This window comes from Capsella rubella, unplaced genomic scaffold (genome assembly GCF_000375325.1).
Source record: "Capsella rubella cultivar Monte Gargano unplaced genomic scaffold, Caprub1_0 scaffold_1, whole genome shotgun sequence".
Taxonomy (NCBI): Eukaryota; Viridiplantae; Streptophyta; class Magnoliopsida; order Brassicales; family Brassicaceae; genus Capsella; species Capsella rubella.
The window spans coordinates 6,970,419-6,994,972 of record NW_006238923.1 but is presented as its reverse complement, the minus strand read 5'-3'; the positions used below and the strand labels follow the sequence as shown (position 1 = coordinate 6,994,972).

General features: G+C 37.7%; 7 protein-coding genes and 2 non-coding genes across 13 annotated transcripts; 4 read left to right on the top strand and 5 right to left on the bottom strand.

The window, feature by feature from the left end:
- The first annotated feature begins 585 nt into the window (after positions 1-585).
- Positions 586-1,784, top strand: LOC17899795. The gene has a single exon (XM_023789826.1). The coding sequence runs from the start codon at positions 887-889 to the stop codon at positions 1,472-1,474; it is 588 nt and encodes a 195-aa protein (XP_023645594.1). The 5' UTR covers positions 586-886; the 3' UTR covers positions 1,475-1,784.
- A 371-nt stretch (positions 1,785-2,155) lies between these two features.
- On the top strand, positions 2,156-8,013 carry LOC17900423 (kinesin-like protein KIN-6). Of its 5 annotated transcripts, none has more exons than XM_023777355.1 (24): positions 2,156-2,794; positions 2,894-3,093; positions 3,270-3,396; positions 3,519-3,613; positions 3,784-3,919; positions 4,193-4,258; positions 4,348-4,410; positions 4,522-4,572; positions 4,673-4,755; positions 4,853-4,955; positions 5,059-5,104; positions 5,272-5,426; positions 5,558-5,758; positions 5,864-5,923; positions 6,018-6,101; positions 6,199-6,258; positions 6,350-6,436; positions 6,534-6,593; positions 6,685-6,771; positions 6,861-7,000; positions 7,099-7,189; positions 7,309-7,436; positions 7,525-7,606; positions 7,704-8,013. In XM_023777355.1, exons 1-24 carry the CDS (start codon positions 2,267-2,269, stop codon positions 7,797-7,799), a joined length of 2,829 nt encoding a protein of 942 aa, XP_023633123.1. In that variant the 5' UTR covers positions 2,156-2,266; the 3' UTR covers positions 7,800-8,013. The 5 variants fall into 5 exon arrangements, with proteins under 5 accessions (XP_023633123.1, XP_023633122.1, XP_023633124.1 ...); XM_023777354.1 differs by having other exon boundaries at positions 6,015-6,101; positions 6,353-6,436; XM_023777356.1 differs by having other exon boundaries at positions 6,015-6,101; positions 6,688-6,771.
- A 130-nt stretch (positions 8,014-8,143) lies between these two features.
- LOC17896879 (threonine--tRNA ligase, mitochondrial 1) lies at positions 8,144-11,524 on the bottom strand. Its single transcript, XM_023776782.1, has 15 exons — positions 11,441-11,524; positions 11,140-11,317; positions 10,900-10,988; positions 10,712-10,808; positions 10,547-10,633; positions 10,351-10,435; positions 10,114-10,208; positions 9,656-9,688; positions 9,484-9,570; positions 9,298-9,390; positions 9,120-9,212; positions 8,796-9,023; positions 8,638-8,709; positions 8,474-8,545; positions 8,144-8,400 (listed from the first exon to the last, which is right to left on the bottom strand). Coding segments are annotated over exons 1-15 (1,413 nt in total). The 5' UTR covers positions 11,443-11,524; the 3' UTR covers positions 8,144-8,298.
- Positions 11,525-12,141: 617 nt separating this feature from the next.
- Positions 12,142-13,453, bottom strand: LOC17900773 (probable 3-beta-hydroxysteroid-Delta(8),Delta(7)-isomerase). The gene is made up of 4 exons (XM_006305520.2): positions 13,212-13,453; positions 12,907-13,047; positions 12,693-12,801; positions 12,142-12,594 (listed from the first exon to the last, which is right to left on the bottom strand). The coding sequence occupies exons 1-4, from the start codon at positions 13,351-13,353 to the stop codon at positions 12,321-12,323; spliced, it is 666 nt and encodes a 221-aa protein (XP_006305582.1). The 5' UTR covers positions 13,354-13,453; the 3' UTR covers positions 12,142-12,320.
- Positions 13,454-13,611: 158 nt separating this feature from the next.
- TRNAL-CAA lies at positions 13,612-13,695 on the top strand. Its single transcript has one exon. It is a non-coding gene; the product is annotated as a tRNA-Leu (tRNA).
- A 134-nt stretch (positions 13,696-13,829) lies between these two features.
- Positions 13,830-16,004, bottom strand: LOC17897951 (thaumatin-like protein 1). Its single transcript, XM_023789168.1, has 3 exons — positions 15,332-16,004; positions 14,519-15,236; positions 13,830-14,285 (listed from the first exon to the last, which is right to left on the bottom strand). Exons 1-3 carry the CDS (start codon positions 15,375-15,377, stop codon positions 14,081-14,083), a joined length of 969 nt encoding a protein of 322 aa, XP_023644936.1. The 5' UTR covers positions 15,378-16,004; the 3' UTR covers positions 13,830-14,080.
- Positions 16,005-16,117: 113 nt separating this feature from the next.
- Positions 16,118-18,532, bottom strand: LOC17897341 (ferredoxin--NADP reductase, leaf isozyme 2, chloroplastic). Its single transcript, XM_006304481.2, has 9 exons — positions 18,321-18,532; positions 17,676-17,931; positions 17,445-17,578; positions 17,286-17,364; positions 17,101-17,192; positions 16,908-16,985; positions 16,762-16,824; positions 16,408-16,642; positions 16,118-16,304 (listed from the first exon to the last, which is right to left on the bottom strand). Exons 1-9 carry the CDS (start codon positions 18,423-18,425, stop codon positions 16,237-16,239), a joined length of 1,110 nt encoding a protein of 369 aa, XP_006304543.1. The 5' UTR covers positions 18,426-18,532; the 3' UTR covers positions 16,118-16,236.
- A 2,208-nt stretch (positions 18,533-20,740) lies between these two features.
- Positions 20,741-20,835, bottom strand: LOC111828829. The gene has a single exon (XR_002832589.1). It is a non-coding gene; the product is annotated as a small nucleolar RNA Z161/Z228 (small nucleolar RNA).
- Positions 20,836-21,622: 787 nt separating this feature from the next.
- On the top strand, positions 21,623-24,271 carry LOC17898166 (tubulin beta chain). The gene is made up of 3 exons (XM_006307428.2): positions 21,623-22,217; positions 23,041-23,310; positions 23,391-24,271. The coding sequence occupies exons 1-3, from the start codon at positions 21,821-21,823 to the stop codon at positions 24,077-24,079; spliced, it is 1,356 nt and encodes a 451-aa protein (XP_006307490.1). The 5' UTR covers positions 21,623-21,820; the 3' UTR covers positions 24,080-24,271.
- Positions 24,272-24,554: the final 283 nt, after the last annotated feature.

The window sequence follows — 24,554 nt, the reverse complement described above, 5'->3', positions numbered from 1 at the left end:
TTTCTATTATTATGTGATATATGTCCACCATATAAAATACTATTCGATATCTTCTTCCTTCGTATAATATATATTCTCCCTTATTTTTTATGGCAAGCACATGCAACCATGCATGAGAGCCGACCAATCCTATTCTTGGAAAGCCCCACGACAACGGTGAATGGCTGGTATGATGACACGTGTCAATATCGACGGCGACGGACTTGACTCGGGCCCACACATGCCCTCCACGTGAGGTCATCAAGGAAGAGAAAGCCACCGGATGATACAGATGTGTATGGTCAAGATCTTGCCTAAAGCAAGATCCCTTATCACACGGCTCAGATTCCCTCAGCGGCAACTGTAATACTTATTTCACGATCCAACGGTTCACACTCAATCGGCGGTGACCGTCCTATAGTGTTTCCCGGGACTTGTGCTGTATTGCGCAATTCGTATATTATGTATACTTGACTAGAAGATATAAACATTAATAATAATAAATTTGATATTCTTCTAAAAATCAATAATATTTTTAAAATGTCAATTTAAAATTTCGCATTATTATTGGTGGTTTCGGTTATAAAAGGAACCAGCCGTGCTCAGTGCCTGACAACATCTGTCCTCTCGAGGTTAGGGTTCTTTTAGAGATTAGAGAGGTTTAATATCGAACGATCCTTTGGATCTCGTAATGGAAGTTTGATTATTTAACATCTTTCAGATATATAGTCTTTCCATTTTTATGTCATAAACCTCGAATATTTATCAAATTATAGGGCTTTCGATCGTATTATTTTGTTGATCGTCGCCATTTAAACGTATATAATATACCTTTCTCTTGTTTTTCTTTCAAATCTTCATTAAATACTCTTCTTTAAAAAAACTTGAAATTTTCAAAGCTTAATCAATGGAAACAATAGCAGTGCAACGTTCACCGGGTAAACAGGTTTCTGGTTTGAGACCATTCAAGAACCCTAGAAGAAGGAGTTCTCGTGGTTCCCTTTCAAGATCCGGAGGAAGTTTGGCTCTTCCGACTACCCCAACGTCGTCTTGGGGAACTTCGCCGGTATATCCGCCGCATCCTTGTTACTCTCAGCCTCCTCTTCTCCCTCTGCCCCGTGTCAACAGCTCAATTCTTCCTCTGCAGCGCGTCAACAGCTCTCGACCACGTGTCAACAACAACAACTCTACTCTCAATTGCGTCGCTCAGACGAAAGCAATATCTGAAGCACACAAGAAAAAAGTAGAGTTCGTCGAGTCTGTACAGACACTGTCTCGAGCTGGTTCAGTTCCGGTCCGGTCTAACCATCTACGTGATTTTCCTAAAGGTTTTGATGGTTACCCCGGTCCAGCGATCATGTTATTATCTCCGCCGCCGAGTAGTTTGCCTATGCCTAGGTTTTCGATCAAACCGAAGCTTCGTTGCAACGTAGAAGCTGCTGGCAAAAATGACGCAGCCACCGATAACATCCGGCGAGTTTTACAGCTCCGGTGAAAGGTGGTGCTACGGCTACGTAACGTTTGATGATGTTACAAATAAAATAAGCTTATGGGCTTTTAAATACTTTATTGGGCTTGGGTCTGTCTTGTTTTTTTATAATTGATAGAACTCTTCTCTCTACTTTGTGTGATTTGTTAAGCCATGACTTTTTAAAAAGGCTCTTTTGGCACAAAATAGCCTGGCGGTAATAGATTTTCAATTGCTTCAAGACTTATATAAAGATATGTTTCTGATGATGACATCGAATATTGGGTTTTGTAACATCATTACGTAAGAAGCAATACATAAGGTTATAATAATGATATTGAATATTGTTTGTAACATCAATGTAAGAAGCAAAACAATCTGGTCTACTCTGTGCCGGAGATAATAATAATCTTCTCAATCTATTATCTATGTCTACAACCGGGCAAGTGTAGTATGTTACTTTGTTGTCCTTCATCCGCTGATCTTGTCTGTAAATCAGAAAACTCTGGTGAAAAACACATTCGTTGAAACAAAACAAGAAGACAAGACTTAACAGAAATATTATTTTATTGCACATATCTAATGGGCCTTAAGTAAAAGCCCAATATATGGGCCTTAAATGTGTTTTGAACGTAATTATTTAAATTATTCCTACCAAAAAAAATTCCAAAACTGGTGCAGGCAAAAAAAAAAAAAAAAATTCGAAAACTGGCGACAAAAAAAAAGACAAAATCAATTTACAATTTTCTTTTCGTTTCAATTTGAAAAAGTTGAAAATTGAAACGCTCCATTTTTCCGCCATTGAGAGAGAAAGAGACAATGGAAGAGAAGCAGAAAAGTCTCAGTCCTCCGCCGTGTCCTTCAACTGTAACAGTCCGACGAAACCCTCCGAGGAAAGCTCGAGCTACGCCGTGTACCACTGCTACTAAACAACAGCCCCTCTCCTCTTTAGCCTCCGCGAACTCGCACGGCGTTCCTACTTTTCCGATCGACGAGATTCTCTCCATCCAAATCCCTCAACCCGAAATCAAACCTTCCGTTTCAGAGAGTTTGAAGATATTCCTGAGGATCAAACCTCTGAAAACCTTCACCAAAGTTACCGCTACAGCGAAGAGCAGACCTAGAAATGTCTGGCCGCAGAATCCTTCGAAGAAGAACATCGCGAAGGAGAACAGGAATCCGGAGATTGCGAAGAGGGTTAAGAGGAAGGAAGAAGAGGCTTGTATTGCTCTCAATGATTCTTATTCGGTCACATTAACACCGCCTCAAGCTTTGCAAGAGCTGAAACGAAGCAAGACTGAGGTATACGAAGGCTTTTCTCATGTCTTCCCGGCTGATTGTTCCCAGGTTTGTTCAAATTTCTTACCGATTTTGCTTCATTATTTTGTTTAATTTGAGATTGGTTCAGAGATAACTAGTTTTGTCCGTTTGTTTTGGTGTTTGTAGAAGGATGTGTATGATAAAATGGTTCAGCCTTTGTTGGAGGATTTCATGAAAGGGAAAAGTGGAATGTTGGCTGCATTGGGACCTAGTGGCTCTGGGAAGACTCATACAGTCTTTGGAACTTTGAAGGATCCTGGAATTGTGCCAATTACACTCCGTCGAATTTTCAACAAGAGTGATGAGACTTCTTCTGATTCTTTCAGGTATTGTTTTTTTTTGTTCTATCTTTATTGCTAATCATGGATATTTTATACGAAACTATTATCTGAACCGGTTATGTAGTACTTTTTGGTACACCATGGATGTGTCAATAGCAGGAAATACCAAACTGTATAGCTTTTATCTTTTTGTTCCATAACATATCTGTACTTTTCTCCAGGTCATTTAACTTGTCCATATTTGAAATTTGCTCCGAACGAGGGAAAGGGGAGAAAGCTTATGATTTACTAGGTGGTGAAAGCTCTGAATTGTCTGTGCAACAATCAACCATCAGGGGTTTGAAAGAGGTTTGTCAGTGTTTTTTTTGTGTGTGGTGCTCCTTGGGTTGACCATAACATTCAGTTGCTTTTCAAATTGATAGATGAACATTCTCACTTTCCGACTCTTCTCAACCATTTGTGTTAAGTAGGTCTCAATCCAGAATTTGGAGGAAGCAGAGTCTTTAATTGGACAAGCAATGCTGAAACGTGCAACAGCTACAACAAACTCGAACAGCCAATCAAGGTACTTGGCAAAGTTTTGCTCTAACTTTGCCAAGAGACCCTTGCACCTTTATTTAATCGATATCGATAATCAACTTAATTAGAAGCCTTTCACAAGGAAAATAGAGCCACTTTTAGTAATGTTTAACTAGATGTCTTCATGTTCTATGCTAATTTTGGCATTGCTCGCAGTCGCTCACAATGCATCATAAACATACGAGCATCATGCAATGGCTTTTCCAACGAAACAAAAATGCCGTCCAGTGATTCTATGCTGACAATAGTGGATCTTGCGGGTGCAGAAAGAGAGAAAAGAACAGGAAATCAGGTTTTAATCTATTGTCTTTACACTGTGTATATAGACTCACATATTTGATATGCAAAGCCACATCATGTCTGAAATTATTTGACTTATAATTACATATTCAGTGTAATAGTTAGGTCAAAATATTCCTAGCTTAATTACAGATTATAGGTGACTGTAACATAATGTCCAGTACTTGTTCTTAGCATCAAAGTAGGACTTGGTTTAACAGTGAAGATGTCTTCAGCTATAAACTAAAACGTAGTCCCTGTTTGCCCGCTCAACTTTTTTTTGCAGGGAGAAAGGTTGGTTGAGAGTAATTTCATCAATAACACATCGATGGTTTTTGGTCAATGTTTACGGGTAAGGCCATTGATTAGTCTCCCTTGCGCTGTTCTTCTTTTTTAAGCCCCCAATTCTACTAACCATGAACACTCGGTATATGTTGGCAGTCACTGTTAGAGTACCAGAAGAACCGAAAGAAGGGATTGCAGAAACATCATCAAAATTCTCTGGTAGCGTCTACCTTGAAACCCCTTCACATTATCTCATTTTTTTTTAATGATTTTTGAGTTATATAATCTTCCCCCCATTCTATACGGTGATATGATTTTGGCTTTATGTAGTTAACAAGGTACTTGCGAGATTACCTTGAGGGGAAAAAAAGGATGGCTTTGGTAGGCGTAACAGATTTGTGATTTCTGCTTGAGTTCTTTTAGCATGAGTAAAATTTCAAATATTGAAGAATTTTCTTCTCATCTTCTATCAATTTTACAGATTTTAACTGTCAAAGCAGGGGAAGAGGATTATCTTGATACCTCCTATCTTTTGAGACAAGCATCACCTTATATGAAAATCAAGTAATGTTTGTTATTATGAACTCAAAGAAGAAGTCTTTAAGTCTACTTTTCCCGCTAGTGCTAGTGCTAATGCCTTTGAATTTGTTGTTATATCTAGATTTGATAACACCGAGGAACCTTGCAACAAGAGGCAGCTCAAGACATTTCCAAGAGCTGAAAAAAACAAGAAGATTAAACTTAGTGTTCCCAAGAACTCCCAAGTAAGTTTGGCTTCCTCGATACATTTTTATTGTATTTTCACCAAAACTGAAAATTTATTGACATATGCCATTTACTAAAATTTGTTGTGCTTGCCATCTCTAGATTGAAGAAACATTTAATGGAGAGAGAAGCCAAATTTCTCAGGAAGGTAGAATTTTGCTCTGACAAATTTCTACACTTTTGACTGTACGGAATTTTCATTGGCCGCTTTCTTTCCGTGATCTCTTATCTCCCCTGAGAGACAAGGACATGAGAAATTACAGAAAATACCTGTTTACAAAAAGAAAGCTAATGTCTAATACGTTTTCTCACCAGTGTATTTGCAGGAAACGAAAGCTGATCCAACAGAAAGATCATCTCCGAAGCTGGAACATGTTGCCCAGGATAAAAATGAGCGAGAGCACATCATCATGCGGAATTTTTCTAAAGTCTTATGGAATGTTTTGAAGCAGTGCAACGAGAAACTAAAAGTAAATATCTTGACTTTTCCTTTCATTCGGGTCTGTTTACATTTAACAGTTTGTGATTGAGCTAACCTCTTCGAGGCTATGATTATCGTAGTTGAAATATATCTATTTCATCTTCTTTCTTGGCACCTTAGGTTGCAGAAGGTGAAATTTGCACTCTCAAGGATAGCCTTCGAAGAGAACAGCTCAAATCTCTTGGATTGGAGACAGAGTTGATCAGTCTCAAGTCCTCTTGCCTGGTAGAGTCATGTATACCTGAGGTAGAAGCCGTTGTACATGCAAAAGAAGAAGCCAGCGGATATGAATCCAGCAAGTCACCTGTGCCAAGCAAAAATGTAGTGCCTGGCTGCTATATTGTTGTGTGTATATCCTGGTGCTCGTTCTAAGGGTGCAATCTTACTTTCTTTGATATTAATAACCTTTCCACTTGTGTTTTCAAGGTGAAAGATGCTGCACTTGTTAGATGTCACTTGTCTGCTCAGAATGATGCTGAGCCAAGAGTAAGAATGATTCAAGTTGACATATTCTTTGTGTAACTCAGAAACTTTGTTCATGAAATCATGTGCTTTATTGTGTGTTTGCACTTATCAGCAGTCTGTCAATTCTGAAGAAAATGTGGGGATTCCTTCTGTGACTACTCATGTTGAAAATGAAGATACTGAGTTATCAAAAGATCAGGTAGAATGAAATATTTTCATTCACTGGCTTAAATCCGTTAGATACGACATCTCCAGAATTCAAAGAACTCAAAACTGATTTCCATTTGTGTTTTAAGGTGAAAGATGCTGTACGTGATCGATGTCACTTGTCTTCTCAGAATGATGCAGAGCCAAGAGTAAGAATAGTTCAAGTTGACATAGTCATTGTGTAACTCAGAAACTTTGTTCATGAAATCATGTGCTTTATTGTGTGTTTGCACTTATCAGCAGTCTGTCAACTCTGAAGAAAATTTGGGGATTCCTTCTGCGACCACTCATGTTGAAACTGAAGATACTGAGTTATCAAGAGATCAGGTATAGTGAAATATTTTCATTCATTGGGTCAAATCCCTTAGATACGACATCTCCAGAATGTAAAGAACTCAAAACTGATTTCCATTTGTGTTTTAAGGTGAAAGATGCTGTACTTGTTCGATGTCACTTGTCTTCTCAGAATGATCCAGAGCCAAGAGTAAGAATAAATCAAGTTGACATTTTCTTTGTGTAACTCAGAAACTTTGTTCATGAAATCATGTGCTTTGTTGTGTGTTTTCACTTATCAGCAGTGTGTCAATTCTGAAGAAAATGTGGGGATTCCTTCTGCGACTACTCCTGTTGAAGCTGAAGTTACCAAGTCATCAAGGGATCAGGTATAATGATATATTTTCATTCATTGGGTAAAATCCGTTAGATACGACAACTCCAGAATGAAAAGAACTCAAAACTGATTTTCCTCTAGGTCATCCAGAATCAAGATAATCCAACACCTTCACAAGAATTTGTTGAAGTTAGTCAAGATTACATCAACAGCCGGATGTCTAACGTTCAAACAAAATCTGCAATATCCCGCAGATGTCCTGATTCAGAGAAGCATGAAAGGTTAGGAGTGTATTTTGATCTTTTTGATTGAAGCTCTAGGAACCGGTCTCTCTCTTTCTCTCTTTCTCTCTGTCTAATTTCTGTTTGGTTCTTTCCAGAAACAGAAGACTGTTGCCAGCGTCATCCAGATCGCTAACTGAGGAAATGAATGGCTTGGACATAAAAGATATCCAGATTGAGAAACCACAGGTTTGGCCATTCTCAATCTCATGCTCCTCCACAAACCTTGACAACTTCATCTCATGGCACAAAAATCAAAGTTTACAATGCCCCAAACTGCTATAAATAAACTTCGTTCTCATTTCTAGGTTAAAGCTGTTAAGACCCGTGTTCAAAAGAAAGCAGAATCAATCCATGGTCAGGAAATTGAAGTCCCCGCCCGTGAAGCAGAACCTACATCAACTAAGAAACAGAGGAATGGACAGAAACCAAAAAGGTTCATATTTTGCCAATCTTTATTTTCTTCATTATCTGTCTCTCTTTTTCAGGTTTACTTAAATAAAAAACTTATGTTCATGTAACAGGAGACTCCAACCTGCTTCGTCTGTGTTATTAACAAGAGAAATAAACACGTTAGAGATCGAGGATGATATGGCTGAGCCAAAGGTAAGACCGAACTAGACACAAAGAAGCTAACTTAAACAATGTTGGTAAAAATGTTTAGATCGAAGTGATGTGATTAAGTTGTCCATTTCACTTGCAGGGGAACAGAGGTGGAAAGAAAACCACAGTGTCACAACCAAGAAGCCAAGGGAGTGTCACTCTCCTCCGCCTCCTCACTGACAATCTTCATCTCTAACATCTATCAAACAAACTTGCATCAACATATTATTGTACCTTCTATTATCTGTCTTAACAGGTTTGAAATATCAAATCCTGGCTGTGTATATACAAAGGAAAAGTGAAATCTTTTGAGTCTGGTATTTCTCCAAGCCATGTTTTTGAGCCGCGAGATAAAAAAAAATAAACACCAAAAAACTGTTATTACAGTCAAGATAATATAAATTTTGGTATATAAGCTCCGTTATCAGATTCATTTGCATTTCTGTAAAGTTTCAAGTCACGTAAGTCCTAACACATACACTTTCATTGTCATACTTGTCAAAGACCACTGAGATGTATCTCCACAATTATGTTTCACCATCAAGAACACCTTTTTCTTATTCCCTTGTGAATTGTGATTAGCCGTACAAATGGGATCTTAAGTTAAAGTACGAAAAGCTTTCATTGCAGTGTTTGTGATTTTTGAACAACCCTCTATACATCAAAAAATATATATTATAACCCACCCACCGATCTCAGAGGTAGTTGGCACTCTTGAGCTTGAAGACATCTAGCAGAGTTTCGATGCTCATCACTGGGAAGTAGGAACCGTCTTCCTCTCTCAGCTGAACAGTCACCTGAAAAACAATGGATCTATGTTTAAGCTCAGATATACTACATGCTTGGGAATAAGCAAAACCGTGCTCTAACCTGTCCAGTTGTAGCTTCTTCATCACCCACAACTAGTACAAAGTTGTACTGTGCAACCTGAGCTTCTCGCACCTATACACAACAACCCAAAATCATCACTCAAAAGGCATACGGTGAATAACTATGTTTATCTGCTCAGGACTGGAAGCATCTAACAGTTATACCTTTTCTCTGATATCTCTGTCACTGACGTCAACATCAACATAGTACCCAGCTTCGTGAATTTGATCTCTCACCTGGAGGAAAAAATATATTAATAAGAAGCAGTGATACTACAAGAAATTGCAGGTAGTCATAAAACTGCAAGTCGCGAATGTAAAACCTTTTCGGCGTAGGAATGATGCTTCTTTGACGAAGAGCAAACTATGGCCTGCCGCGGACTGAGCCAGAAAGGCCATTTTCCTTCGTAATGCTCTAACAATATGGCAATCATATGCTCAACAGATCCCAACACCGCTCTATGTATCATCACAGGTCTCTCCCTCTTCACTTCATCTTCAGTTGAAGATGAATACTCCAGTTTGAAGCTATCAGGTAGTTGGAAATCAAGCTGGTATGAAAATCCAACAAAAACAGCAGGCTAATTAAATAACCTACCAAGACATGCAAGGAAAACGGAAAAAAAAAAAAAGATTGGGAGCTGAACCTGTAAAGTACCACACTGGATATTTTTTTTCATTGCATCAAAAATTGTAATGTCAATCTTTGGGCCACAAAACTCCCCGTCTCCTTTGTTCAACTGCCAAAACATCACTCTTTAGAATGAATGTATACTCTGTGAATAATAAACTTTTCAGTAAAAGCATCAGAAGTAGTACACATACAAGGAATGGCTTTCCAAATTCTTCTAGTGCCTTTTTAAGATCCTCTTCAACTCTAACCCATGTTTCCAAATCTCCAAGGTACTTCTCTGGCCTCTGAGATTGAATATAACATACAAACAATAAGCTACAAGATTATATCAAGGAAAGTGAAACAAATTTGGTGGAAGAAATCTCCAAACATCTTACCGTTGAAAGCCTTAGCTCATATGTCAACCCAAATTTTGAGTAAACAGAGTCAACGAATTCCAGTACACATTTAACTTCTTCTCTAACCTGCAAATAGACAGAATACTTGTAACAAGAAATCGGGAGGATAAGGAACTCCAACGTTGCTGATAAGAAGCAAGTTATCACAAACCTGATCCTTTGTACAGAATATGTGTGCATCATCCTGAAAATCAGTTATGTGAATGTTATTTAAAGTAACTAATATGCAACACGCAAAAAGGGGAAAGGAGACAGGTAAGCAAATAAAGTGGTGATTCTTCACTTCAGCATGGCAAACTGGCTCTAATGCTAATGCCATAATGCAGGAATTTCTATTGTTATACTAAGCTCTGCTCTAACCTTAATCTCACTGTTAAGGAACTTCTCAGCTCTAGACCTCTAGTAAGCTTTTAAGAAGCTTAACTACACCACAATCATTTTATGTCACTTCGTGATGTGTCTGTCCGACTTACTCTCATAAAAAACGTTAAAGGTGTAGTAATTCTCCTCTTTATATATATAAACTCATCAACTTTTCTTGCAATACATTTTTTTGAAAAACCCCCAGAACAGAAACAAGAAGAGTAAACAAAAAAGGATACAAAATACCTGTTGGAATCTTCGAAGACAGGTCAACCCAGTTAGAGCATCACTTGGCTCATTTCTATGTAATATTCCAAAGTCAGCCAGTCTGATGGGTAATTCTACATACCGACATCACAAAAGAAAAGTATTAATGCTTCATATTGTCGTGGCCGGAAAGTCACAAAACAAGGAACATAATACTATTATATCTATTTAATGAGATCAAACTGCACTACAGGAAAAGAGGGCAGGGGCGCACACCTCTGTAGGAGCGAACTCTGTGCTGGAAGATCAAGCAGTGACCAGGGCAGTTCATAGATTTGAGCCCAAACTCTTGTTTATCAACCTGCGCAAGGAAGAATAGAGAAAGTCATTTTCATTTTCAGCTGTTGAAATGTAGATCTAAATATGGCACATTAGGAGCAAAAAATCTGTTGAGCTATGCATGCACTCTTACATCAAGGATAAACATATTATTCTTGGCGTTTGCAACATCTCCGGATGTTTCCCAGAGTTTCATGTTGAACATATTTGGTGAAATGACCTGCCAAATGCAAGGTTATAGTTTAGCAACCGGTCTTCCACATTGAAATCAAATAGTGAAATGAGAAGTAGGAAAGACCTCAGTGTAACCCCTGTTCCAGTATTCATTTTTGATGAATGCCATCAACTTGTTAAATACACGAGTGCCAAGTGGGAGGAAGAACCAACTCCCAGGGCTGAATTGTTTCATATATAAATAATTTAGTTTTGGGAAACGAAATGAAAGGAAGAAGTAGCCAATATAGTACATTAAGCCACTGAAAGAACCTGAGTGGGTGGCAAAAGAAAAGTTCTTGCTGTTGGCCCAGCAGTCTGTGGTCACATTGCTTTGCATCCTCTGTAGACTTAATATAAACCTGCAAAGGCAAAGACAGAGATAACACAACTCATGCATAGCCTTGAAGGCAATGTAGCTGCCAAAGGATTAAAAAAAGATTGAACAAGTAAAGCTAGAACCAAATGCCACAGACGATATTGTCACAATCTGATGAAATATAAAGTATTTACCGGGTCGGAAATGTGGTCTCTGGAACCGCATGGGTCTTTCTCGCTATCAAGCGTAAAATCACCTTCCAGAGGTACTTTCATCTCCCGCAATTCCGAAGTAGTATGCGCATAATTTTCCAAACCCTTAGAGCTTTCCGAATCCTTAGAGCTCTGCTCTTCTTCGTGTGGGAGAGAAGTCCTAAGTACACAAAAACAAAACCCACGAAATTGAACGAGATTAGCAAACTGGAAACCCTAGCCTAGCTATGCAAACAAAAAAGCGCCCAAGTGTTATAGAAACGATTATGAGCATTGTATTTACATGGTCGTAGGCTGCTCGAGCTGCTTGGTGTGGATCTCGTCGATGGGAGCTGAGGTATACTTGGGATTATACGCGGCAACGATGTAGGAGGAGCTGAAAACGAAGAGCAACGAAGTAGTTGTTAAATCGAGGTTTCTAACTTAGGGCTTCCCGCTTCCGCCTTTTTTAGCCTGGGAAAAAATATCCGAACCCGAGGAACCGATCCGAATCCGATCTGCAAAACCCGCAAACCCGAATCCAAAATATTTAAAATACCCAAACGAAATATAAAACCAAGACCCAACATTTTTAAAAATACCCAAACCGCTTGGGCCAAACGGGATTTAAGCCAGCGCAGATGAATTCAGCTAATGTTTTCATTTGTGTTTTAAGGTGAGAGATGCTCTACTTGTTCGATGTTACTTGTCCTCTCAGAATGATGCAAAGCCAAGAGTTAGAATAGTTCAACATGACACATTCTTTGTGTAACTCCTAAACTTTGTTCATGAAATCATGTGCTTTGTTGTGTGTTTGCACTTATCAGCATGTCAGTTCTGAAGCAAAATATGGGGTTTCCTCCTGTGACTACTCGTGTGGAAGCTGAAGGTACTTAAGTTTCCAAGAGATTAGGTATAATGATATATTCTCAAATGGTTTAAGGACCACCTTTTTTTTTGTATCGCTTGTGATTAGCCGTATAAATGGGATCTTGAGTAAAATCGTAAAAGCTTAACAAAAGTGCAAATTTCATTGCTGTAAAGAGATAACATAGCCAAAGTTCTGAAATGGATAAATCATCCGCAAAAGGAGACTCATGGTCACTGCAATCATAGCAAATAAACTGAAGAGATCAGGAGAACAACACTAGGTAGAATTGGAAGAAGAGTCTTTGATCTCCGCTTCAACGGGTTTTCTTCTTTGTCCTTGGCTGGACGTTGTTGTTGGCAGCAGCTGCACAAATCTTTTTCCAGCAACGGAAAGAAATGAGTAACGGTATCAAGATCCACCATCCGTTAGCCCCGATGTAGTATGAGTAATAGTAGAATGAGTTTGTTGCAAAGTTGTCTCCTTCCAAGATAGCAGTGATGAAGTATACCAAACATCCGTAGAGCTGGCCAAGCGAAATCGCAAGCTGAAGCACGTAGCTATACGACTTCTCCTTAGCAATGGCATATCTGATTTTCATCATCAACAACATTCAACTACATTTTAGTTCACAGAAAAACCCAAATGGCAAAGATACCACTCACACTTGAAATGAAATGAAGCCTACATAGCTAGGAGACAAGCTGGGCCTACGATAACAGCAGTGATCCCTTCAATAGATACAATTGCTGAATCCCTTCCTGCGTATCTCGAGTCACCTTTGCTATACTCTTTCCCTGTGAAAGCAACAAACTTTTATCTAATTGTCTAATTGGAGAACAAGAACAAGAACAACAACAGTCAACACTAAGAATAAGGAGAAGAAGATTGAGTGAACTTACAGACTTCAGCGAGATAACAAGAAGTGTTGTCCTTGAAAAACTCAGGGGTGAAAACGAAATAGCCCTCGAGGATAATGTGAGTGAGACCAGTGAATGCCCACCAACACATTAGCAATTTCTCTACTTTAGCTTTCTTCCTCCCTGAAACCATCACCAAAATTCCTCTCAGTTTTTGCAGAGTAAATAGGTCAAACTAAGGTCAAATCTTGTCGACTATATTACTCCAAATCTGTTCAAATTCAACTTAAAACTATGATCTGGTTTCGACAGAGAATGCAGAGATGAGGTAGGGGGAATGGGATTACCCAAGAGAAGCCAGACGAGGGAGACGACAAGGAGGGAACAACCAAGGTAGACAGCGAGGATGGTGGACATGGACATTGAGATTGGCACGTATCCCGGCAGCTTCAGATCTCTCGGAACGTACGGATGCGCCGTTTCCTCCATGTTTTTTCTTTTTCCTTTCTCGGTGTCTGGTCAACGACCCAATGTGTGAGTTGTGGAACTACTTTAGATCTGAGTGCGCTGATGATGTGCTACTACTAATCTCCTCGATCCGAATAATTCACTCATTGGTCCATATTACAAGTGTCTTTTTGTTTGGTAATAATAATGGTCAACATAAGTTGAGTTATTAAGTAGTTGACCATCGGATTGACTCATTGTTTTAGTTATTAAAATGCTATTCTCGATTTAATCAAAGATGTCAGGATGGCCGAGTGGTCTAAGGCGCCAGACTCAAGTTCTGGTCTTCGAAAGAGGGCGTGGGTTCAAATCCCACTTCTGACAATTTAATTTCTTTTTTTCCATTTATATTTTTCAAATATACATGTCATTGGGCTTTTTCGAAATGTAAATTAAGGTAGGATTATTGGCCCATATCCACTACGTTTTGTTAATTCCTAACTTTACCAGCCAGCGTCTTCCTTCTCAAGTCAAATTGTTTTATAGTAACAATCCCTACCTTTCTTATGTCATCCAGTCATATTAGAATTACATGAAAAAGAATTATATCTTCTAAGCTTACAAGTTACAACTCTATACCACCATCTCAATCTCGAGGGAACAATACAATCCAAACGTCACATGGGCAGGACGAGCAAAAGGCCTTCTAAGGCCCATACGTTCTTGTGTTCTGAGCATACGTGGGCAGACACTAAGACACAGAATCTAGTCAGAATAACCCCCGCATACGACAAAACGCAAGCGAGAGAGCGACAGTGATCAGACTTGATAAGCCGTGACAAGTAGATGGTGAACCACTGCTTTCGTTCAGGGCACCTTCGTAGACCATCTGCGATGACGTCGTACTGCCGGAGCTTGGACTTGTCGTCGTCATTGTCTCTGTGCTTGGGCTGTGTTCCTCCGCTGATTTTAGGCTGCAAATAAAAAAAAGTGACTAATGTTCCCACGTGTCTCTCTTTTATTGGATCGTGACAAACGATGTCTATCTTAACTCTTGAAGAAAACAAAACTTGTATAGCAAAATTAATGATTAAAAGTTACTTCGATTATACAACAAGCAAAAAATTATAATAATCATCATTAGTCTAAAGTCTAAACCACCTATTTTACACGATTTGGGTGAAAAGTAAATAGACCAAGGATTTACCTGGTGTTGGGAGAAGGACAGAACGTGATGACGTAGTTCGGAGATTTCGCGCACGTAAATGTACTAGACTTATCGTCATACGCGTAGCTATATGCGCGTGGGCACGCGCTTTTGAAGACACGGGAGTACGAAGACGGCTTACACGTGTCAGGCGACCCAAACGCGCCGCTGCAGCAATACTGCGGCTCTCGGAACGCTTCGCACGCGCTTTTACAAGCCATCGCCACCGTCCCCTTCCCACCAACGCCAGTGCCTCCGACGCTATTCACTCTAAGCTCCGACGGACACGAGCCGTTTAAATCGACGACGCAGCCGGTAGTGCTGCAATTCTGGCCGGATCCGCCTTGTGGAACCACCAGCATCTGGACATTGTAGCCATCGACGAGGCTCACGTCGTAGAAATCGAGCCCTCCGGATCCGTCGAGAGTGAATTCAGCTAGAGTCGCCGGAGGAGCAGCTCCAGTACCCGAGCATTCGAGTTTTCCGGAGCCGCAATCTCCGGTGGCGCATGTAAATTTTCCATCGGAGTCGGTTGAGCAGAGTGTCCTTCCCCAGAACCGACCGCCCCATGAAGATGGCGCGTCGATCGTACGCGTCTCACCTTTCTGGAGAACAAAGCCGGTGGTCGGCAACGGAGGTACTCCGGCGTTAGATAGTATTCCTGGCCATACCGTGTAATCGCATTTGTTCGCAATTGTGAAACTCCTAGAGAAAGCTCCTGATATTAAAATAACAAATTAAGAAACTTTAGAAATGATTACACAGTCGTTGAATCGGTGAGATTTACAGGTAAACCAGAGAAAAGATTCTTACCGGAGAAGAACAAATTCGATAACAAGAAGAAGAAGATCAATGCCATGATTGTGTTGAAGAATAATGTGAACGCTCTGTTTCTTCTTCTTCAGGGAGCGAAACAGAGATGGTAAAAACAGAGGAGTGATTTAAAGAGATAAAACTGTTGATGATCTTTTTAGTTATAGCTATAATCAAGTGTTGCTGTATATTGGTATGTTACGGTATGCCTGGCCACGTGGTTGGTATTAGGAATTAGCCGTTGTAATCAAACGGTTACTGACAAATGAGCTTCTGACAAAAAAGAAAAGAGAGAAGAAACATTAGCCCACTAGATTGCTCCTTTCTGGTCGGCAGACCAAATTCTCAACCATGTCTTAATATAAAAAAGTTGAAAATATCTTCACTCGAGATTCTGATTTTTGTATTTCTCATATGATATTTTTATGGCTTGAGCTAATATTGTAAAGTTAAAACGAACATGAATCAGTCTAGTGAGTCTAACCCAAGATCAACTAACTAGTTAAGTGTTCAAGTGTCCTAAGAAACCAATGGATGCATGAATTCTATATGGTAGAGTTTCATTTGGTAATGTTTATCGACTAAAACGGATAGTACTCATCTCATTGTCAAAGGGATTGGTTAGCTACCACAATATACAGATGGCTGTCAATTCTATATCCATTTTTTCTTTCAACTTATTGTTTCTAACTTTCTTAAATGTACTGACTTTTTGTAGATGGGGTATCTATCAATGTATCCTTTAGCTTAGAGCCAAACAAAAAAAATGGCAGCAAACGAATGATATAAGATTAAATAGCCCTTTTTTAGTAAAATATATCAAAAAAAACTTATCTTTAAGTTACAGCAATTGTCAAACGAAAATAACAGTTTTGTTCCACTATACTTGCTACCGCATGTCTTGATCAGTAGACTTCAACGTTCCATTGCTCTGCCTTCTTCAACTGCTTCTTATAATCGAACCAGTCAATACCTAGACCATCACAAAAAACCATATACGTAGTTATTATTAGAGTGTCAATGCTTATGCAATGGTTGTATCAAGAATCAGAGTGCTATTTCTTTGCTCTTCTTACCGTCATTTGCAGCCAATGAGACCATAATGTCATCAATTCCTTTCTCCATTCCCTTAAGCCCACACATGTAGACAAAAGTGTTGTCTTTTTTCAGCAACTCCCATAATTCAGCTGCGTACTGGGCCATCCGAGTCTGGATATACATTTTCTCTCCTTTGTCGTTCGCCTGTTCTCTGCTTATCGCGTAATCCACCCTAAAGTTCTCAGGGGCCTTTGCTTTCATCTTATCAAACTCCTGATGTTTTAAACACACAACAACAACAACAACAAAAAGACAAACAGGATTGATTTTTGTTTTGAATTGGAAGGATTTGAAACTAGAATAAACCAGAAGAAGAGTTTATGTATATATGCCTCTTGGTAGAGCAATGAGCTAGTGGTTGGTACACCCAAGAAAAGCCAAGCTAAGCCATTGAACTGCATAATGAAGATTGCAAGGTATTATAATTTGTTATGTTTGGTTATCATTAAAAAGCTTATTGACCAAAGCAATCGTTCACCTTGTAGTCATCATGTTTCTCGAAGAACATCTTCCATAAGAAAGACCGGAAAGGAGCAATGCCAGTTCCTGTGGCAAGCTGTAGCGTTCATGAAGAAGAAGGATAAATTAGTGTTAAATGATGCTTCAAGAAACTGAAACTATAGAAGTTTAATAATAAGAAATTCAAGATATTTGAGGTTTAGGGGAGAGACCATAATAACAGTGGCGTTTGGATCCTTTGGCATAAGCATTTCTTTGCCTACAGGACCAGTGAGCTTCACTGGATTTCCGGGTTTCAAGTCACCTGAAAAACAAGGAAAAGCAAACCCGAAAGTTGAATAATAGGTGAAAGAAGTTAAACTTTAAGCAAAAACAAGCCTTATTCATTGGTACTTACACAAGAAATTTGAGCAAACTCCTTTAACAACCTCCCCTTGGTCATTAGTATAGACAAGTCTTTTCACACACAAAGAAACCTGCACCAACTTGTACATTCACTCAACCAGACAAAACAAACCGTACTCTTTCTTAAATTTGTAAAGGAAATGGTCTTTACGGTTTCAGAATTGCCGAGATCTCCAAGAGCGCTGCTCGCAATCGAGTAAAGTCTGACCTTGTGAGGCTTTCCATTCTTGTCAATTCCATCTGCAAGCACCCCAACTGATTGCCCTTCTCTGTACGGGATCTCTCCTATTAAAGACATATAAATGCTACTTCAATCACCACCAACAATGGAATGATACACAGAACCTTAAAGTTGATGGGATCAAGTAATGAAATTTTCTACCTTTATGGCTGAAAACCATGTGCCAGGTCTCTCCAGGAGCATCATCTGCTGTGATTTTAGTATTGACAAGGCATTTTCCGGTGTATGGCTCCTTTGGTTTGTACCTGTTAACAATCACACCTTCCTCATTCTTCTTAGACACTTTCTCTACCTTCTTGGCAGGAGTAGGAGTATTTGTTTCTGTTGTGATTTGAGCTCTTATGGAAAACACTCTTTTACTTGTCACTACATTGTTGCTTTTGTAGTAAAAAGCACCCTTCAAAACAAAACAAAAAACACAACAACAACAAAACTAGATGAGCTGAAACCCACTACATTATTCTTTCAAAAAACATTTGGGCTTATCTTTGAGAAAGTAGATTCTAAGTGAAACCCAGAAGCTGCTCATCCAAAGTTCCAAACTTTACTGATATGTCAAAGTTGGCATATTTTATAATCTCATTTTTCATGCAAATGTTCTCTATATACTCTAGAGAAGTAAGACCCAGAAGAAGCACTCTTATCCAAGTTCCAAACTTGATCAAGACTCATGACCCAGATTAGTATTAGGCTATTAGCAAAACTCTAAAAGCAGAGTACCTCTAGAATCTAGACTGCAGAACTTGTATAATTGTATTCATAATTATCCTGACAGCGATAAAATACCTTACTAAACCTGATCCTTTCGGGAGCAATGGCACAACTTGTAGCAGGAAGAGAAGAAGAGTTTGAAGATGTGAAGGAAACAGCAGCATTCATGGTAGTCGCCATGGCCGAGCAAATGAAATCAAATTGAGAGAAAATTGCAGAGGAATATAAAAAGGAATCAGAAGGAGAAAGATAAGAGAGAGATTGGAAGACATTGGTGTATGGGTGGATGAGGTTTGAAGAAGAGAGTATCTCATTGATCAAAGTTGTGGTTACGGTTATTTGACTAGGAAGCTAATATATCTCTTTTGTTTTTTTCCTTTAAATATATTTTCTCTGTAATAAATATGCAAAATAATCTCTAGAGTATCTATATATATATAAAGTTAGCTTTTTCTCTCTTCTTATGATGCCACCTAAACATTCACCTAAGCCACATTTTTGTTTAAACATTAAAATAAATTTAAAACATTCATTTAGTGCATATTTATGTTACTTATTTAACTAATAGAAAGTTTATATAAATAAAAAAAATTATGTAAAAAAATGAAATGTTAAAATAAGAAAAACAATACTTTAATTATTTTATTAGTGGTAGTAATATAATTCAACTTTCATTTTAAATTGATCATAATTTAATATTTTAAATATGTTGCTGAGTTTTAGAATGGAAGTAAAATTTAAATTTATGGTAGACTAAAACAACATTTATGTAATTATATATATAAAATTATAAAGAAGAAAAATAAAATGAAAGTGAAATATTAGTTTATAACATGATCAAAAAGAAAAAAATGATATTTCATAAATTGAATCAAATGCTTTTAATCCAAATTGAGTATTGAAAGATAAAGAGAAAATAATTATAATATTTTTGAAAATCAATTAAAAATAATAATAAAATATCACAATATGAATAAAAAATCAACGAAACAAAATTATAAACCTCTTACGCGGAGCGCGGGTCAACTGATAGTATTTATATAAAGTTAGCTTTTTTCTCTTCTCATGATGACACCTAAGCCACATTTTTGTTTAAACATTAAAATACATTTAAAACATTCATTTAGTGCATATTTATGTTACTTATTTAATTAATAGAAAGTTTATATAAATAAAAATAAATTATGTAAACAAAATGAAATATTAAAATAAGAAAAATAATACTTTTATATTTTATTAGTGGTAATAATATAATTCAACTTTCATTTTAAATTGATCATAATTTAATATTTTAAATATGTTACTGAGTTTCAGAATAGAAGTAAAATTTAAATTTATGGTAGACTAAAACAACATTTATGTAATTGTATATATAAAATTCTAAAGAGGAAAAAAAATGAAAGTAAAATATTAGTTTATAACATGATCAAAAAGAAAAAAAATGATATTTCATAAATTGAATCAAGTGCTTTTAATCCAAATTTGAGTATTGAAAGATAATAATTAAAGAGAAAATAATTATAATATTTTTTGAAAATCAATTAAAAAAAATATTACAATATGAATAAAAATCAACGAAACAAAATTATAAGCCTCCCGCGCGGAGCGCGGGTCAATTGCTAGTAATACCAAATTTTGTAACACCTGTATAATGAAAATTTTTTATCAAACACCAAATGTGAAGGTGTTGATAGTCAAATAATTTGACTCAAATTACAACATCCTGAACCAATACGCTAATGTCAAATTAAACGAGATTGCCGTGGAAAGGCCTCAGAATTATGGAGGTAAGTTTGAGTGGGTGAAGCCTGTTTCAAAAAAAAAAAAAGTTTGAGTGGGTGTCAATCCTTGCTTTGATGACTGTAATATAAGTTACGGTCTGATACAGTTTTTAAAAGTTTTATTTACATGCAAGATGTTGTCGTATTATATAGTCTTTTAAACGCAAAATACAACATTGGATTGTTTGCTATGTTATTTCATGACTTCTCTAATTTATCGTTTTACCCAAATAATATTCCGTCGTATTCAATCAAAGTGAACTTATAGTTCCAACTGTATCATTGAGTAGGCATGTCCTTCAAAGTTCAAACAACAAGGTGGTATCGGTTATCGGATTGACAACATGTACAAGCACGTGTAGAACACATGTAGTTGATTGTGTCTAGCAGAGAAAATACTATTGCTAGGATGTGTGCTTGTGTGACTTTAATCATGTAACCGGATTTACTTAATTTTCCAACAATTCTTAAGGCCATAATCAAAATCTAAATCATGTGACATCTAATACAACATTCAATTTCACAATCTTGATTATATTAATTAAGTTAGAAATTCAGTGAAAAACAGCTTCTCGATTGATCAAATTTTGTACTTTGGTTGTTCTCAAATACTTCGGACATCTCCAATACTTCGGACCAAACTAAACAATAAAATCAAGAAAATATTTTGGTTTAAAATAGAAGACAAGAAGAGATATGGGAATGAAGAAGAGATTTCATCAGAGAGGAGTGATCGGTACATCAATCGGCCACAAAAGGCCTCAGACGACCGTCGTGAGAATTTTAGATCAAATCTCATCACTTGAAATTTTCAACATCTTCACATCAACGAAAATAAAAATCTTTTTTCTTTTGCAAAATAAAACAAGATCAAACGTGAATGAATGCATCAACATAGCCAAAAATAAAGAGAACAAAAAAGAGCAAAAAGGTTTGATATCCCGGCGATATTGTTCGTGGTAAACTAGTTTTGTCTTTTATATAAGACGACGATGAAGCGTAGTCTAGGGTTTCTAAAGCTTAATACGTGGGCGTTTCACTTACTTATTGGGCTTGTAGAGTTATCTACATTTCGAGCCCAATTTTTATTTAAATGGATCGAATTCTTAAAACTGAAAAGCCCTTACATAATTACAATGTTTTAAATCAACACAATTTTTGCGTAAACAAACATGCTCCCACAAATAGTACAAATTTTGTTTTCGTATAAAGACATATTGGCAAAATAAAGATGTATGCATTGCATGTGTGTATAGTATAGACAACAACATATTTATATATGCACTTGCATGCTCTAATAAGTTGCTCAATCATTGCTAATAAAACACTTAAAATCATGTCATCCTTTCTTTTGGCAATGCAAAACATATAATTACAGATCCCTTTTTTCTGAAAATATATATTTTTGAATGAAAAGCTATAGGGATTTATAGCTTGGATTGTGACTGTGGTCCGTTTATTCAAAGAGAATTCAATTATGGGCGGCGATAAAATGTTGGCAAGAAAACAATGACGTTCTCTCGTCCCTGCCAAACGATTTATTTTTAAATATAAAACTTGGACAGCAAACTTCAAGTAAATACGAAAATGACTTAAGCTAAAAACAAGTGTTAGGTGGGAAGGGATGAGAATAAAAATCTCAAGCGAGGGAAGTGAAGAGCTAGTGGTATGAGAGCTTAGAGCTAGCTGTCACTCCCCCAACTTGTGTATATAAATCAATCACCATCTCTCTCTCTCTCTCTCTTTGGTCTTGTGATTTCTGAACGGCCACACACACACACTAAGACGAACACAATGAGAGAGATCCTTCACATCCAAGCTGGCCAATGCGGAAACCAGATTGGTGCCAAGTTCTGGGAAGTCATCTGCGACGAGCACGGCATCGATTCCACCGGACGTTACCGCGGAGACGCTGCAAGTCTCCAGCTCGAGCGTATAAATGTGTATTACAACGAAGCTTCTAGTCAAAGATACGTTCCTCGTTCTGTTCTCATTGATCTTGAGCCTGGTACTATGGATAGTATCAGATCCGGGCCGTATGGTCAGATCTTCCGTCCTGATAACTTCGTCTTTGGCCAGTCTGGTGCTGGTAACAACTGGGCTAAAGGTCATTACACTGAAGGTGCTGAACTTATTGACTCTGTGCTTGATGTTGTTCGTAAGGAAGCTGAGAACTGCGACTGCCTTCAAGGTACATATCTCTTGTTTTTAATTTTCCTCTTAATTAGTTGTAGTCACGAGTTCAATAAATAGATGACGTTTTAGTAGGTTAGACAATAGACACAACAATTAAGTTCTTTTTATCTATATGAGTATTATCCCCATTATTGGTGTACATGTGGCTTCTTTCTACAATTATCCCATCTATCAAATCGTCTCGTTTATTGTAATATTGCAAGAGACACCAAAAAAAATGCAAGTTGTGTGTTTTTATGTGGAGTCTGGAGTGGGATGTTTATCACTAATTATTCCTAGGGGCCAAAGCTGTTTTGTATATATACTATTCTGATTTTTTTTTTTTTTTACATGAAGGTTTATATATAAAAGCTGTAGAGATATGTGTTTTAAATATCATCATTAATCTAATGTCGTGTCGAAAATAACTTTTTTTGTTTTCCTTTTTTTTTTGCTAAATTTTCAAGGCACCGTGATTGCTAGGTAAAGAGATGTAATGGTGTCCTATATACAAATTGGTTTCATGGAAATTTGCGTTTTCTTTTTCTGTCACATATGGTCAGTTCTTATGTACATGCGTACGATTGTCTAACTTCAGATGTAAGTATGAGTCTATGACTAGTGCCTCACACATTGTTTTGCGGAGAGTGATGATTGATATCCATGTGTTTCTTTAGTGGACAGAAACGTTATATCTTAGTTGACTTAATTAATTAACAAAAAGATGACTCGCTAGTGAACAGAGATGGATGTTGGTTGCTCAGTCAATGTATGAACGAACACTTTTGGTTCTGCATTCATCATTTGAATTATGGATGGGGCTGCAATATATTAAACAGGGTTTCAGGTGTGCCACTCGCTGGGAGGAGGCACAGGATCTGGAATGGGAACTCTATTGATATCAAAGATCCGAGAGGAGTATCCAGACAGAATGATGCTCACTTTCTCTGTTTTCCCATCTCCCAAAGTCTCTGACACAGTCGTTGAGCCTTACAATGCAACTCTCTCTGTCCACCAGCTTGTTGAGAATGCTGATGAATGTATGGTACTCGACAACGAAGCTCTCTACGACATCTGCTTCCGTACCCTCAAACTCAGCACTCCTAGTTGTAAGTACCATTGATTCCTTCTTATATCCCAATAAGCCAAAAACTATATATATATATATATATTGATGATGATGATGTAGTTGGAGACTTGAACCATCTGATCTCTGCAACAATGAGCGGTGTGACTTGCTCCTTAAGGTTCCCGGGACAGCTAAACTCTGACCTAAGGAAACTCGCAGTGAACCTAGTCCCATTCCCTCGTCTGCACTTCTTCATGGTGGGTTTCGCGCCGCTCACTTCCCGTGGCTCACAAAAGTACATTTCACTCTCTGTCCCTGAGCTGAACCAACAAATGTGGGACGCCAAAAACATGATGTGTGCAGCTGATCCACGACACGGACGTTACCTCACAGCATCGGTTCTATTCAGAGGAAAGATGAGCACAAAAGAGGTGGATGAGGAACTCATAAAAATACAGAACAAGAACTCATCTTACTTCGTTCAGTGGATCCCAAACAACGTGAAATCCAGCGTCTGTGATATGCCGCCAAAGGGACTCAAAATGGCGGCGACGTTTGTGGGAAACTCGACGTCGATCCAAGAAATGTTCAGGAGAGTGAGCGAGCAGTTCACGGCTATGTTCAAGCGTAAAGCGTTTCTGCATTGGTACACAGGAGAAGGAATGGATGAAATGGAGTTCACGGAAGCTGAGAGCAATATGAATGATTTGGTCTCTGAATACCAACAGTACCAAGACGCTACAGGTGATGAAGAAGAAGACGAGAATGACTATTTTGAGGATGAAGACGCAGAGCCCCCTGAATACTGATACTTGATCCATTATCAAAACATCATCTCTACTAAGCACAAACTAAAAGAAAGAAGAAGAATAAACGACACTCTTTATAATCTGCTTTTTTTTTTTGATTGAAGACACTAAAAAAGAATGTGAAATTATTTTAATGTGTGTGTTTGTTTATTTACTGTACTTATTTTAATGAGAAGTTAAGTTGTTGGTAAATTGTTAAATATAAAGTTGGAATTTCTATAAAAAAAAAATTTGTTTTTGGGGTGTGTCATATATTTGCCATTTTAGTTAACTCTTACATGCTTCCATTATTAATTAAGGCAAAGTTCCTAAAACATGAAGTTTCTATGATTTTTCGTTGACTGGGCATAAAAGCCAATTAGAACCATTTAGAATCATATCTTCTATTTCTCTTATGTGTCCCACGTCGAGTATGTAGTAAAAGGAAGCTGAAATTTTATATATGACTTTGGTTTATTTGCAACGAACAAGTCGG